The sequence below is a fragment of the Bos indicus genome, chromosome 12 (assembly GCF_029378745.1).
Source record: "Bos indicus isolate NIAB-ARS_2022 breed Sahiwal x Tharparkar chromosome 12, NIAB-ARS_B.indTharparkar_mat_pri_1.0, whole genome shotgun sequence".
In the NCBI taxonomy this organism is placed as follows: domain Eukaryota; kingdom Metazoa; phylum Chordata; class Mammalia; order Artiodactyla; family Bovidae; genus Bos; species Bos indicus.
In genome coordinates, this window is record NC_091771.1 from 71,530,866 (window position 1) to 71,547,443 (window position 16,578).

Consider the following 16,578-nt stretch of genomic DNA (forward strand, 5'->3'; position numbering starts at 1 on the left):
AACCAAGCTACTCAGCCTCTTTTCTCCACTGAATTTTCCTACTGAGCTATCCTCATTCTATTACTCTTTATATCCTTAATTAACGTTTAATTAAGCAGTTGTTTCCTGATCCTCGCCTACGCCGTCTGTCCTTGAATACCTTGGATCAGCCGGGGCTGGACCCTGGCAGGCTATCTCTTTATTGCAGTGCATGGGCTTCTCATTGCCATGGCTTCCCTTGTTGCGGCTCTTTAGCTCTAGAGACACAGACTTCAGTAGTTGCGACATGCAGGCTCTGTAGCTGAGGCTTGTGGGCTTTCGAATGTGGCCCCAGTAGTTGTGGCACATGGGTTTACTTACTCCATTCCATGTGGGATCTTCCTGAGCCAGGGATCGAACCCATGTTCCCTGCATTGGCAGGTGGATTCTTAACCACTGGACCACCAGGGAAGTACCAAGCCTCCAATTTTTTGTTTTAAAAATTTCAAATTACAGGAACATGAAAGGAATAATATGATGAAGACATATACACCTTCACCTGGATTCATCAGCTATTATGTCTTCCTGTTTTTTCTTCCTCTCTTTTAAAAGTCTATATTTTGATGAATTGTTTGTAAGTTGAAGAAATGTTTATTTAAAAGTTAGAATCACTTTTTAAAATTTAATTTTATTTTTTAACTTTACAATATTGTATTGGTTTTACCATATATCAATATGAATCCACCACAGGTATACACACGTTCCCCATCCTGAACCCTCCTCCTTCCTCCCTCCCTGTACCATCCCTCTGAGTTGTCCCAGTGCACCAGCCCCAAGCATCCAGTATCCTTCATCAAACCTGGACTGGCGACTCGTTTCATATATGATATTATTCATGTTTCAATGCCATTCTCCCAAATCATCCCACCGTCTCCCTCTCCCACAGAGTCCACAAGACTGTTCTATACATCAGTGTCTCTTTTGCTGTCTCATATACGGGTTATTGTTACCATCTTTCTGAATTCCATATATATGTGTTAGTATACTGTATTGGTGTTTTTCTTTCTGGTTTTAAACATATAAATATATACCTTGTGAGAACAGGACATTCTCTTATATGTCCTAATACAGTTATCTCAATCAATAAATTTAATAGTAATATTACACTGTTATCCAGGATATTTTCAGATTCACTAGTTATAATTCCTAGTTATTTTTGTTTACCCCTTCTACTATCCTTTTTCCCATTTTAATACTTAATTATAATTTGATTTTATGATTACACTACAGAAAACCTTTATATTCGTATATTCTCATAGCCATCCCTGATTTATAAATGAAAACAGAGTCTCAGAAAACATCATTTTCTGAAAACATTTCCTCTAACAACCCTTTTTCCTCATAAAGTGGATATGGACAAAATCGAAGGAAAGTAGAAAACCAAATTAGTGATGAGATGTCATCCAAGTCAGGGGCAAGTGTGAGTCAGGATGTGTCTTAAGAAAGTCCAACCACTTGTACCACAGTCCAAGTCTTACACTTTAGATTGTGTGTACTTCTCAGGATAATGCTGCATAACAATACCATATTTAATTCTAACTCAGAATTCCCCTTTCTTGGGATTGGACTCCATCAATAGCACAATTCAGGTTTACATTCATAGATATGTTCCATCATTTAGGATACCTGAAAATAAAAAAATGAAAATACTCCTCACTAACCCTTGGTGTGTTATTATCTGACATTATAATGTGTCAGATAACTTATCGGCCATCACTCATCAATCTGTTGGTCTCTTAATTTGAAGTGCATTTTGTCTTTGTTCTTTAAGTAGAGCCTGAGTTTGGTTCATGCTCTATAATATTTTTCCAAAGTAAATACTTATTTAATTGACCCCTACCACCAAACGTACTTTTCAAGTATCTGTGGTAGTCAAAAATTTGTTTTTCCTCTAATAAGTACAATTTTATGAAGATAGATTAATATAGACATCACCTATATCCATATTCTGGGGGAAATAAGGTGTTGTGTCTTATTTTCATATAATGAGTTTTCATATGAAACTCCGTGAATGAGTTTTCATTCACTGTAAGACATTTATGACACTGAGGAAAATGCATTTGATTGGTCCACTATTTATAGAATTAAACTTGGGAAAGAGTTGTTATCAAAATAGGCTCCAGTTGCCATTGTTTGAATCTGCATATTGTAAACTTCAACAAATGGTAAAGTGTTGGTAAGATTATATCTTCAGAGAAAAAGACTTACTGTAAATATTTTTAAAGTTTTTCTTTAGTGTACCAACTCCTATGCAAAGTGTACTTTGGGAAACTTGACTCAACCATAAAGATCATTTTAACTTTTCTGTTGAAACCACACTGGGAGAAATGGCTTCATTTTTTGAGAGACGTACTTAACTAATCCCTAGGCAGGGTTTCTGGTGTATATCCTGTAGCAGGGATGGAGGACACTGAGATCTTTCTGTCCTTAGTTGACTCCACCATCTTTCTCAGTGAATGCTCATTGGAAAGAGCTCTTCCTATCACCCTGGCTGTACATGCAATATGTGTAAGAAGTCCTGAGGACATCAAAGCTCTAATGTCTAAGAGGTTTGTCTACTTTAGTAATAGTTTGCTTAGGAAAAAGTCATTCTTTCTGTACCTACAGGTGCAACTTAAAGAAGCTATTGAAGGTCTTCCTGGTAAAATGAATGCTGAATTAGCAGAATCTGGGTTGAACTTGAGTTCTGGACAGAGACAATTGGTGTGTCTTGCTAGGGCTATCCTCAGAGAAAATCGGATATTGATTATTGACAAAGCAACATCGAATGTGGATCCAAGGTATGGAGCTGAGACCGGGAAACCTTGAATCTGACTTGTCAGTGTGGTAAATGGAAAACATTTAGTGATGCTTAGAAATGTTTCTAAGTGCTCTCTTAGTCCAATGGATATCTTTTGATAATATCAATTCCAGAAAACAAAGGAAAAACCAAGACATTTTGTATGGCATTAATGTTGTTATGAGGCATCCTGAGAGAGCTATATTCCTAAATCCAGCTCCTTATAGTTTCAAGCAATTTTGAGGGAAGATTATTTTCCATCATTTTATGAAAAAGAGTAAATTTCTAAATAGATTTTTATGCTTAGTTTTTTAGGAACAAGATTATATGTTAACATACTGATTTTTAGAAACATTATAAAAATATCATATATTTTTAAGTCTTAAGTCTGCTTGTCATGTCTTTACTGAACTATATTAACTTTTTTTAAATATAGAACTGATGAGTTAATACAAAAAACAATTCATGAGAAATTTTCCCAGTGCACTGTGCTAACCATCACACACAGTTTGAGCAACGTCATTGACTGTACACGGATAATGGTAAGACCCTACCATTTTAGCTTTTTTCATTTATGTTAAGTTTTTCAGCATATCCATCCTTGTAAAACTTGATAGGAACCTCCAGTAATTTAATTTTCTCTTAGTTTCTCCTCTCATTCCTGAAAATTGTTGTTGTTCAGTCGCTCAGTTGTGTCCGACTCTTTGCGACCCCCTGGACTTTGACATGCCAGGCCTCTCTTTCCTTCACTATATCCCATAGTTTGTTCAAATTCATGTCCATTGAGTCAGTAATTCCATCCAAACATCATCCTCTGTCATCCCCTCCTCCTCCTGCCTTCAAACTTTCCCAGCATCAGTGTCTTTTCCAATGAGTAGGCTCCTCACATCAGGTGGTCAATCTATTGGAGCTTAAACTTCAGCAGCAGTCATTCCAATGAATATTCAGGGTTAATTTCCTTTAGGATTGACTGGTTTTATCTTCTTGAAGTCCAAGGGACTCTAAAGAGTCTTCTCTAATACCACAGTTCAAAAGCATCAATTCTTCAGCACTCTGCTTTATTTATGGTCCAATTCTCACATCTGTATTTGACTACTGGTAAAACCATATATTTGACTATATGGACCTTTGTCGGTAAAGTAATGTCTCTGCTTTTTAATATGCTGTCTAGGTTGGTCATAGCTTTTCTTCCAAGGAGCAAGTGTCTTTTAATTTCATGACTGCAGTCATGGTCTGCAGTGATTTTGGAGCCCAAGAAAATAAAAGCTGTCACTATGTCCATTGTTTCTCTGTCTATTTGCTGTGACGTGTAGGATTGGATGCCATGATCTTAGTCTTTTGAATGTTGAGTTTTAAGCCAGCTTTTTCACTCTTCTCTTTCACCTTCATCCAGAGGTTTTCAGTTCCTCTTTGCTTTCTGCTATAAGGGTGGTGTCATCTGTGTCATATCTGTGGTTATTGATATTTCTCCCAGCAATCTTGATTCCAGCTTGTGCTTCATGCAGCCCAGCATTTTGCATGATGTTCTCTGGATATAAGTTAAATAAGTAGGGTGACAATATACAGCCTTGACATGCTTCTTTCCCAATTTTGAACCTTATTAGTATTGTTTGCTTTAGAAATACAAACATACCTTGTTTTATTGCACTTCCCAGAACTGCATTTTTTACAACTTGAGAGCTTATCATGACCCTGCTTCGAAGTCTATGGGCATCATTTTCCCAACAGTGTTTGCTCATTCCATGTCTCTGTCTCACCTTTTGGTAATTCTCACTATATGTCAAACTTTTCCACAATCGTTATAGCTGCTCTATAATTCTAGTTACTGTATAATTTCACAAACTATGGAAAATTCTTAAAGAGATAGGAATACCAGACCACCTTACCTTCCTCATGAGAAATCTGTATGCATGTCAAAAAGCAACAGTTAGAACTGGACATGGAACAACAGACTGGTTCCAAATTGGGAAAGGAGTATGTCAAGGCTGTATATTGTCACCCTGCTTATTTAACTTATATGCAGAGTACATCATGAGAAATGCCAGGCTGGATGAATCACAAGCTGGAATCAAGATTGCCAGGAGAAATATCGATAACCTCAGATATGCAGATGACACCACCCTTATGGCAGAAAGTGAAGAACTAAAAAGCCTCTTGATGAAAGTGAAAAAGGAGAGTGAAAAAGTTGGCTTAAAGCTCAACATTCAGAAAATTAAGATCATGGCATCTGATCTCATCACTTCATGGCAAATAGATGGGGAAGAGTGGAAACAGTAATAGAATTGTTGGGCTCCAAAATCACTGCAGATGGTGATTGAAGCCATGAAATTAAAAGATGCTTGCTCCTTGGAAGGAAAGTTATGACCAACCTAGACAGCATATTAAAAAACAGAGACATCACTTTACCAACAAAGATCTATCTAGTCAAAGTTATGGTTTTCCAGTAGTCATATATGGATGTGAAATTTGGACTATAAAGAAAGCAGAGTGCTGAAGAATGGATGCTTTTGAACTATGGTGTTGGAGAAGACTCTTGAGAGTCCCCAGGACTGCAAGGAGATCCAACCAATCCATCCTAAAGGAAATCAGTCATGAATATTAGTTGGAAGGACTGATGCTGAAGCTGAAACTCCCCACCTGATGTGAAGAACTGACTCATTGGAAAAGACCCTGATACTGGGAAAGATTGAAGGTGGAGGGAGAAGGAGATGACAGAGGATGCGATAGTTGGATGGCATGACCAAGTCAATGGACATGAATTTGAGTAAACTCTGGGACTTGGTGATGGTCAGGGAGGGCTGGCGTGCTGCAGTCCATGGGGTTGAAAAGAGTTGGACACAACTGAGTGACTGAACTGAGACAGATTCAGGTATTTTTGAACTCTTTAGAGAAAGCTGCCCTTAGCAATGATTCACAGTAGTAAACAAAAGATTAACAGGAAAATGGCCTTTATGCCACTTAATAAAAGTTTCCAGTTAAATACAAAGGATGAAATTAGCTGCAGTATCTGGATGTGGAAAAACAATCCATGTCTTGTTTAGAGTTCCAGCATATTCTCTTCTTTTTTAAAAAATTAATCTTATTTATTATTTTTTCCCTGTGCTGGGTCTTCCTTGCTGTGTGGTCTTTTCTCTAGTTGCAGTGAGTGGGAGCTACTCTTCATTGCAGTATGCAGTCTTCTCATTGCATGGCTTCTCTTGCTGCAGAACACAGGCTCTATGTATGTGGGACCAGTAGTTGTGGCTCCCAGGTTCCAGAGCATAGGCTCTATAGTTATGGAGCATGGTCTTAGTTGCTCTGTGACACGTGGGATCTTCCTGGACCATGGATCAAACTCATGACTCCTGCAATGGCAGGCAGATTCTTTTTACCACTGAGCCACCAGGGAAGCCCATCCAGCATATTCTCTTAAGATACATTTACTCTAAATATGACCTAAATGAATTAAATATCACTGAACATCAAAACTATTTTTAAATTTGTATCACCTTTTTCCCCTCCAGAACCATTAACCACAGTCACTAATACGCAGAAAGAGTTGAGAGCCCCTTCCTCTCCCTTTCAGTTTCAAATTAGCAGACTTACTAATGAGCAATAAAAGGGGTAAAAGGCAGGAAGCTGAGAAAAGAAAGGGGAAGAAAGAGAGTTTGTGAAAATAGATTCAGATCCTAGGCAGTTCAGGTTGGGCTGGCCCTGTGTGCTCTGCAGGCTGTAATCACAGGAATTTGAAGCTCAATTTCTTACTTGCTTCTTTAGTCTTGTCCAAAGAGAAAACTGGTTTTTATAAATTTCTTCTGTGCAGAGCAGTCCTGCAAAAGCTGCTTATGTACCAGATCTTTTTACCAGGCTTTCACTCGGAAAAGTAAACTACACCACATCCAACTTCATGAAGCATCCCAACCTCTCAGATAAGGGATTCTGCTCCTCTTAGCAGCTGACATAATCCAGGACCCTAAAGAAGTCCCAGAAGCACTTACTCTTTTCCTCAAATATTGCTTGAATTTCCAAATCAACTTGGCCATTAATTTGTTGTCAGGGCACTGCCCTTTCATTTATATGACATCAACCTACTTTTTAGATAAATGGACTTTGATTTTCTTGAATCAAGTTATTTTCCAACTCAATGTATCTGTATAAATTGCTTGAAAGCTCAGAGCCTGAGAGTTAAAAGCAGTAGGTAAAGATAACAACACCAAATGCTCTGGGCAGAATGTAAGATGCTACAGAGTGCCAGTAATCCTAGTCTAAAACTTTTGTTTTCTTCCTTTCCTATAATATTATAATATTAAATGGTTGGCTTAGGCCTTTGCCTAGTAAAACAAGGTAATCGAGCCATTTAAACACCAGCCAGTCATACCATCTAAACAGATTCTCTCTATTCTCCCTGTGCTGCCTCTTTTTGAAATACTGTCTGAGTTATAATATGTTCCTGGGAGACATTGTGTGCTAATGGCTTTCTTTCTGCTGTTCAACAGGTTTTGGATTCAGGGAGACTTAAAGAATATGATAACCCATATGGTTTGCTGCAAAATAAAGACAAACTATTTTATAAGATGGTACAACAACTGGGTGAGACCGAGGCTGCTGCCCTCACTGAAAGGGCAAAACAGGTGAGCCTGCTGCGGGAAGTTGTAATTAAAGTTCATCTCCAGGGTTCACCCTTCACATGAGTTCCACCAGGGGTCTGATAACAAGCACTCTGTGCCCTTTTAAGCCTCCAGAGAGGAAGCTTCATGACTTGGTCTTAACAACACATGGCAGATAGAAGGCAGGTCTGCTGAGAATCTGCAGCAGTGCTGTGAGTGGGGTCGGGATATGTGCTCTTCTCTGTGACCACACCTGTGCCTGAGAGAGAGATGTCAAATTGGACTTTCCACATTTTGGACCCTGGATTCAGATTCTCAGAGAGAACAGAACACCCATTTTGCAGACCCTTTACGTTCATTCTGATTGCTGTCAAAGAATATCCAGGAAATTTGAGAGTTTAAGGAAAATTTTGGAATATTTTGGTTCTAGGAAGACTTTACAGGGAAATGTGTAGGCCTGTTCTGTTTTCTGATCTGTAAAGAAAATGCCAACCCAATACTGTCAATTTCTCCCTAATTCTTTGTTGTTTAGAATTAGGTCCATTTGCCTCCCATGCTTCCTCTACCTTCTAGAAGATGTAACTGTCTTCAGGACAAATCAAGAACTTACAATAGCTTCACACTGTAGTCTGAATGATGCTTGAAGGTTTACAAAGCACTTTCACAGAGATGAGGTGTATGAAGCACTAAGCTCTGTGCATGGGTAACATTCAGGTCACATGACATCTTCCTAAAAATGATGAGGTGGTAACTGACGTCTGGTTTAGGAGACTTAGCCATTGTCATACAGCCATCTGTAATTTGAAACAAGGTGGGAGTGGGAATAGGGTTGATGAGAAGATGGAGGGAGAGAAGGGAGGTCTGGTGTTCTTGCCTCTTATCATTCATGGCTTGGGATGGGATGAGGCTTCCAGCTGCCTGTGGTGAGGTTTCCCATTGAAAATTTATCTCTGTTAGATTATGGATATATTTTCCCTTCTTCATACTTTTCTGCATTTCCTAGATTTTCATTTGTAAGTAAAAGAAGTTTACTAAAATATTTCTTAAAGAAAACATGTCCCAATATCTTAAGTACTTCTATATGAAAGCTTTATATGAATTGTTGTCTAAGTTCCCTCTACCAGTGTCTCATCTCAGTCCTCCTTAGAAAGGAGGAAATGCCGAGCAGGACCTTCCACTGTTCACAGGTAGGAAATTGCCTGGGTCGCAGAGCTGGCTGAAGAGGTGGCAGAGTTAGAGTTCATACTTAGGCTTAGGGACAAGGAAGTCTGTGTTCTGAACTTTTCATAAGTACTTATATTGTGTGCAAATGTTGAGAAGCTGAACAAAGAACTCTGTATTTTTCTGCCTGAAATTCACAAAGTGCTTTCATCTACTAGAGTATCTCCTAGTCAGAGCTTCCCTCCTGAGACCAAGAGACCCAGGAACCTCCCAAACCCTTTTGCTCTTTTGACCTTATGCTTTTCGCATCAAAAATAGTTGTACCCACCTATGTGTCAAAGTCTTCATTTAGAAACTATATTATCATTATATATTATTAAGACATTGAGTAATGAGAAATAGATCACAGAACTTTAGATAGGTCCAGATATCATAAGATAATAGGATTCAACACCCTCACTTTATAGGTGAGGAAACTAAGGCCCTTTAGAAGGAAGGTTCAGTTCAGTTCAGTCGCTCAGTCGTGTCCAGCTCTTTGTGATCGCATGAATTGCAGCACACCGGGCCTCCCTGTCCATCACCATCTCCCGGAGTTCACTCAGACTCACGTCCATTGAGTTGGTGATGCCATCCAGCCATCTCATCCTCTGTCGTCCCCTTCTCCTCCTGCCCCCAATCCCTCCCAGCATCAGGGTCTTTTCCAATGAGTCAACGCTTCGCATGAGGTGGCCAAAGTACTGGAGATTCAGCTTTAGCATCATTCCTTCCAAAGAACACCCAGAGCTGATGTCCTTTAGTATGGACTGGTTGGATCTCCTTGCAGTCCAAGGGACTCTCAAGAGTCTTCTCCAACACCACAGTTCAAAAGCATCAATTCTTTGGCACTCAGCTTTCTTCACAGTCCAACTCTCACATCCATACATGACCACTGGAAAAACCATAGCCTTGACTAGACGGACATTTGTTGGCAAAGTAATATCTCTGCTTTTGAATATGCTATCTAGGTTGGTCATAACTTTCCTTCCAAGGAGTAAGCGTCTTTTAATTTCATGGCTGCAATCACCATCTACAGTGATTTTGGAGCCCCAAAAAATAAAGTCTGACACTGCTTCCACTGTTTCCCCATCTATTTTCCATGAAGTGATGGGACCAGATGCCATGATCTTCATTTTCTGAATGTTGAGCTTTAAGCCAACTTTTTCACTCTCCTCTTTCACTTTCATCAAGAGGCTTTTTAGTTCCTCTTCACTTTCTTCCATAAGGGTGGTGTCATCTGCCAATCTGAGGATATTGATATTTCTCCCCGCAATCTTGATTCCAGCTTGTGCTTCTTCCAGCCCAGCATTTCTCAGGATGTACTCTGCATATAAGTTAAATAAGCAGGGTGACAATATACAGCCTTGACGGACTCCTTTTCCTATTTGGAACCAGTCTGTTGTTCCATGTCCAGTTCTAACTGTTGCTTCCTGACCTGCATACAGGTTTCTCAAGAGGCAGGTCAGGTGGTCTGGTATTCCCATCTCTGTAAGAATTTTCCACAGTTTCCCTATGTATATAACTAGTGTTAAGCTGGTTTGCAGCAGATACAGAATTAGAAATCTGTTCTTTCAGTGAATGTTTTAAGTCTAGTGTAACATACATATGGAAGCAGACATAGGTCACAGAGTTAGAAATCTTGTGATTCCTGTCTAGTAATCCTGCACCTACTCTAACGATATTAATGGTAAGTTACATTTGTATAGTTCTTTATCATTTCTTCTACATAGTTCTCACATATATGATTTCACTTAATCTCATGATGGTCCATTTTTATTCATGTCATGGATGAGGAGATTGGGTCCAGGGCTCACCTAAGGTCACAGAGCTGATCCAGGGTGCACAAAGCGGGAATTGCTGGGGGAGGCTGAGTGCCACCTTAAGTACTATGTTCTGTGTTGAGTCTGAGAACACTGCTCCTTTCACATAGTAGCCAAGGTGGGGCCATCACCCAAGTTCACAGAGTGCAGAACCTCACTTTTGGATTTCAGTCCTACACCTGGGTCAGGTCACCTCTTCAGAAATCCATTTCTTGATTCCCATTCCAGTGGAATATTTTCTTGGCATTATTTCTGCATACTCTGCATCCTTTTAGGTAAGCTGTCAGATTATCAATTTTTTGAATGTGCAAGCATCAGATACCAATGCATTGTTCAGAGTTATAACACTGGAAGCATTAGCCTAAATCAGCAAGTTTTTACTCTATATATGCCGTCTTCTCTCTGTGTCTCACATGGTCTTCCTTCTGTGTGCCTGTGTCCTGATCTCCTCTTCTTATAAGAGCTCCAGTCTGTTAGGTTAGGATCCACCTGTATGACTTCATTTTAACTTTATTGCCTCTTTAAATACCCTGTCTCCAAATACAGTCACATTCTGAGGTACTAGGGGGTTTAGGACTTCAACATGTAAAAATTGGAGGGGACACAGTTCACCTCAAAGTGTGAATGCCTATCGTCCATTCTGTTCTGTGATGAAGCAAATCTGGTTGAGGTTTTCTGAAGTTTCTTTGTTCCCAGTGTGTAACAGAGGTGTCAATTTGTCTATTCAGGAAATCACCTAATAGAGCCCAGAAGTTATAAAATCCTCATATTCTAGCTCGAGGAGCCTGGACCAGTTTGAATAGATGGAGGAGGCACTTAGCATCCATGTGGCCTTGTGTCCCCCAGGTCTCTGAACCTCAGGTCTTCACCTGTGTGTAAAGCAGGGATTACAGTCCTGCAGGCTTCTTCAGTTTATCATGGGGATCAGATGATAGAGCACATGCTTACGTACTTTGAGACTGTAGAGCATTTTACAGTGTAAAAGTGTGATCATTTTTCAAAAGGTCATAGACAGAAGCCTTGCATCTCAATAATAAAAAATATACCCACAGTTCTTCTAAGTAACTTTAGAGACTCTAAACCAGGGATCCCCAACCTCTGGACTGCAGTCTGGTGCTGGTCCATGGGCACACAGCAGGAGGTGAGTGGTGGGCAAAGGAGCAAAGCTTCATTTGCTGCCCCATCACTCACATTACACCTGAACCTCCCCCACTCCCCTCCGACCCCTGTCCTGTCTGTGGACAACTTGTCTTCCATGAAACTGGGTCCCTGGTGCCAAAAAGGTTGGGGGCCACTACTCTAAATAATTAAAATGTATTTTAATAATGTTTTAAAACAAATGATACATCTACTGCTAGAAAAGGTAAACACTTTAAAAAATACTTTTAAAAAAATTATAAGCAAAAAGTAAATCACTTTCCATTCCTGTCATTACAAGTTCATCCCCCAGGTGGAGCCCCAGCACCACTGCTGACTGTTCTGTGTGTCAGGAAGAACTTGTGAATATGTGGTCTTCTGGTTTTTAAGCACGAATGATAGTTGTTCTTTCCATATTGTATCTCATTATATTAGTACATACAGTTGTCTCATTCTTTTTCATGGCTACATGAAAAAGTGTTATGCTTTTTCCATGTCCTACTCCTTATTTTCAGTGCTTGTCAATCAGAGTTTATAAAATGTAGAGATTACAACCTGATATTGACATCCAAATTTGTTGTGCTCATTTTATGTGTGAAGATGAGAAACCCTTGGCAGGCACTATTAATAGATTTCACAGCCTCTTTGTCACCTTGTTTTTAACTTATCTCCAGGCTTTGAGTCAGTAAAATGATTTTACTTATCAGTTTACCCTAGTGACAAAACGGAATGATCAGAATGAATCACAATCATCAGAACGCAAGTGTATCTACAAGTTGTTTGGCATTAAGTCAAGTCCCACTGAGGGAGGCTAGTTTCTCCATAGAATAAATACACCCCTGGTTTTTTAAATTGTGCCTCCACTAGTGATATGTTGTAGCCATGCGTTCCAGGAAACAAACTTACTCAGAAGGACAATGCAGATAGTGGAGTGCTGTTTATTAAACCGGCGGGCCCAAGGGAGAGTCTTCTCTTAGCCAAGGACCCCAACCAGTTTTTGTGAAAACCTTATATATCCTAAGCATTCGAGCCCAAACCCACCTCTCCAAAATTCCCTGAAACTAGTCTGAACAAAAGAAAAAGAAAGATACAATCAAAGTTAACCCATGATTCATAAGCCTTAAGCCTAGGTAGTTAAACAGTGAACAGTTATCAATAAGCTTGTGGTTATACCCCAATAAGCATAATAGAATGTATGATTCTATTCGGTCACACAGATAATTAGGGTATTCTTTTAGGCGATGTAGAGCCCTGGGGCTCTTCCTTCTGGGGACCTGGTTTTCCAGTTGGTATGTTGTTTCCATAGATACTGGGCATATAGCTCAAAGTCCACAGTTCGGCCCAAGATGGAGTCCTGCTTTCAAGATAGAGCCTGTTCTGTCTCCTCCTTCAGTATGATTTGCTTCACATGAAGAAATTAACCTAGAAATGTGTTGCCTTTGAAGGACTTTAAAATTCTTAACCATGTTGTTTTTGTCTTTTTCCCCCCTTAGGTGCACACTGAAAGGAAATAGCCAGATATTACAGTGACCGTGTGATTATGAATATTTCCAGTGGACAGCCCTCAGCCTCAACAATTTTTGAGTCAATGTTCTGTTTCTACCATGAGTTCATGTCTATTCCAAAGGCATTTTTCCAATAGGTTTTTGCACTGCATAAATTATATTATACATTTTTTATACCAGCAACAACTATTTACATATTCCAATATGTTAATCTATAATTTTTTCCTCCAACTTCACGCAGTGATTTCAAGCTCTTGCAAAATGATTTATTATGTTTATTTATATGTTAAACTATTTTCTTTCTTATCCAAATCAGAGGTTGCAGGCCATCAATAAAAGCTGTCTCCCAGGTTTTGTGTCTTGAGAGATGCCAGAGCCAAACTGATTTTCTAAGATTTGAGACAAAGTTGTCACAGACTATTTTTTTTACTGTTCCCAGAATTACGTATTACTTTCCAATTACATCAGGGATTCTGTTTACTTGGAGACTGTGGGAAGTTGCCGTTTTGTGTAACCACTTCCTTTAACAGACCTACTGTCCATTTTGCCCCTCAAAGACCTCTAGTTAAAATACTACAGAAAAAACTAATAGGAAAAACATACCTGTAGTTTAAATGACATTATAGAAGAGAGGGTATCACCCTCCAAAAAGAAATATGTTTAAAATACAGAGGGACAATATTATGTGTTCTTCTCCTGTGTCTCCTGCATTGCAGGCAGATGCTTTACTGCTGAGCCATTGGGGAAGTCCTCTAAAAGAGAAGGAAGAGAAAATATGTTTTATCAAAGTAGGAACACTTCCAGGGTATTTGCTAATGAAGGACAGCCATGTTCTAGACTGTCTTCTAGATAGAAGATTTTATTTTTTTACATTTTCTAAAAATTGTGGTAAAGTATATATAGCATGAAATTTACCATATAGCCATTTTTGATCACACAGTTCAGTGGTATTAATCACATTCACAGTGTTGTGCAGCCACATTGTCTGGGTAACTTTTGGTAATTATGTGCTTCCTATTAAGTGTGTTATTTCTGCAGAGTCATTTTGGTAAGTTTCATTTTTGTAGGAGTGGATCTGTTTCCTGTGAGTTTTGAGCTTGATTGGCATAAATGTATTCACAATACCTTATATATTTAAACTGTAGCATCTCTGTGTTCTTCGGGCTTTTTAATTTTCTTTGAGCCTTCTCATTTTTATTAACAACCTTGCATAACTTTTTTCCTGTTTTCAAAGAATCAGCTTTGTGCTTGATTGATGCTTTCTGTTTTGTTTTTCTTTCCCTAGCTCATCGTTTCATTCTTTCCTTCAACTTTTCCTTTACTTTCAGAATTTTTTCTCTAAATTCTTAAATTGGAAACAGATTAATAACATCATTATTTTTCTAATATAAGGATATAAAGCCAACATATTTTTCTGAGATCCACTTTAGCTGCAACCTGCAAGTTTTGATACTTACCACCAATCACTAGCCATAGTATTATGTATTTTCTAATTCCTAATTTAATTAACTATATCTTTTACCTATGAGTTATTCAGAAGTATAATGTTCTCTAAATTTTAAATGCTAATGAATTTTTTCTATTAGAATGAATTATGTCAAACTGCTAACATTCAGTCTTTTTATAAGCTATAAAATGGCACTTTCATATATTCCAACATAATAGTTTTCTTTTATTACTATATAACTTAATTTCATTTTGGTCAGACAATGTTAGATTGTGGATTTTAAACCAAAGGTAACCACATACACACAAAAGTCCTTATTTCTACCATTTTGTGTTTTATTTGGGGGTTTTAAAATGTTATAAATATGTGTGTAATTAGTAATTTTCAAATAAAAATCCTCCCTGAGTACTGGAATGTTTTCTGATACGTGTTTCGGGCTGGTTCTCTGACATGCTTACTCGGATGGAGTTTAGTGCTGGGATGTGTATCAGGGGTGCCCTTGGGGTCAACACTGTGGAATCAAGAGGGAAGAAACAGGGTAGGGCGGAGGGAAGGATCAAGCTGCATCACTGGCCAGATGACCTGAGCTGACCCCGTGTGGATCTGGAGTGATGATGGCCCTTCAGGGTTGTCCTTACACGTCCACTGGCCAGGACTTTATACCTCTCCCTGGATGGATCATTGTACGTAGGCTGCCCCTAGAGGGGCTGGTGGTTTAATGTTGCCCACTGGCAGCACTTACAGCAGTTGGACAACAAGTCCTTGAAGGGAGGTCAGGACAGCATGTCTCCATGTTCCCCCCACAGCATGTATCACAGCTCCAGAGGTGATGAGGGTGTACTGTGGAGGAAATTCTTGACTGATGTGTAAGTCAAAATGGTGACTTAGTGATTCTCCTCACTACCTTCTGGTATAAAAAACAGGGGAGAAGGTCCATGTAGGACAGAAATCCTCATTTTCAAGGGTTAGCCCAGTTTTCACCTCTTCTAAGAAGTCACCTTAAGATCAGTCATCATCCCAGGTAACTCGTACTTCTGTAATACCCTGAGCACCTCTCATGTGTTAAACTGAACCATGCTTGGTTAGTGTCCCATTGTCACCATCCTGAGATACTTTATTTGTAAACAAGGACCCTGTTCTTTCCACTGTGCACTGGGCCATCTAAATCATGGAGTCTGCCCTGTCTGTGAGTGTTCACACATGGTCTGTTTCCTCACTAAATCAAGTGAGAAAAAGACTTGGAATTGTGCCCTAGTCACTTTTTAATTACATCTTCCAGCACAGTGTCTGTCACACAGGGGTTGCTCAGTAAATATTTACTGGATGAATAAATGATGACTGAGAACAAACTTTCCTTCTAAACATTATAATTTTGAAATTTTAAGAGGTAGCCTGGGATAAGAGAAAGCCCTGGTTTTGGAGTCAGCCACACTGTTATGCCTGTCAGGTCTTTCTCTACTCCTCACTAGCAGTGTGGGTGCCCAAAGAATGTACTGTCCAGAGTGGGACACTTGAGAGTGAAAGGAAAATGATAACCAGCCAAGGTTCCAAGACAATAAACTGGCACCATCCTTAACAAAATGGGCTCTGGACACACCCTACAGTCATGTAACCATAGTTACATGCTTGGGTAAGTGTCTTACCCATTGAAATCTCAGCTTCTTTGAGAAATTAATCTAATTCCTGCTCTTGAACAGTTGCTTTGGTTGGGATGATGGATGGACCAAGAGCATCCAAAGACACAGGGTGGAATCATTGACCTAGGTGATTCCTAATCACCAAGAGAGGAGAGCAGGATGGGCATGGATGAAGGAGGTTTGTAGACTGTAGAAGATGTATTTGAGGAGGTCCTCATCTGATGGCCTAAACCAAACTGCTCTTCCTTCACATGTAGTTAAAATGACACAAGCACACAGGAAGGAGCACAAGTTCTGGAGTCAGCCTTCCAGGGACAAATACTGGCTCCTCTGGGCACTGACTGGGTTTGGATACATATTCTGCTACCTGCTAATCATGGGCTCTTAAGGTTGAGAAGTGCACCATGCTTCAGGGTCTTTATCTGAAGGTTGTGGTGGGGATAGTACAATTC

The 16,578-nt window shown here is 39.4% G+C and overlaps 1 protein-coding gene across 1 annotated transcript in view; it reads left to right on the plus strand.

Annotated features, from left to right (window-relative positions):
• The window catches only part of LOC109567082 (ATP-binding cassette sub-family C member 4-like), a 171,231-nt gene extending 156,311 nt beyond the window's left edge, over positions 1–14,920 (plus strand). Inside the window, 4 exon segments of the mRNA XM_070799964.1 lie at positions 2,626–2,798; positions 3,234–3,339; positions 7,273–7,407; positions 13,031–14,920. Of these exon segments, the coding sequence (XP_070656065.1) occupies positions 2,626–2,798; positions 3,234–3,339; positions 7,273–7,407; positions 13,031–13,051 (435 nt within the window). The 3' untranslated portion in view covers positions 13,052–14,920.
• The last annotated feature ends 1,658 nt before the right edge of the window (positions 14,921–16,578 follow it).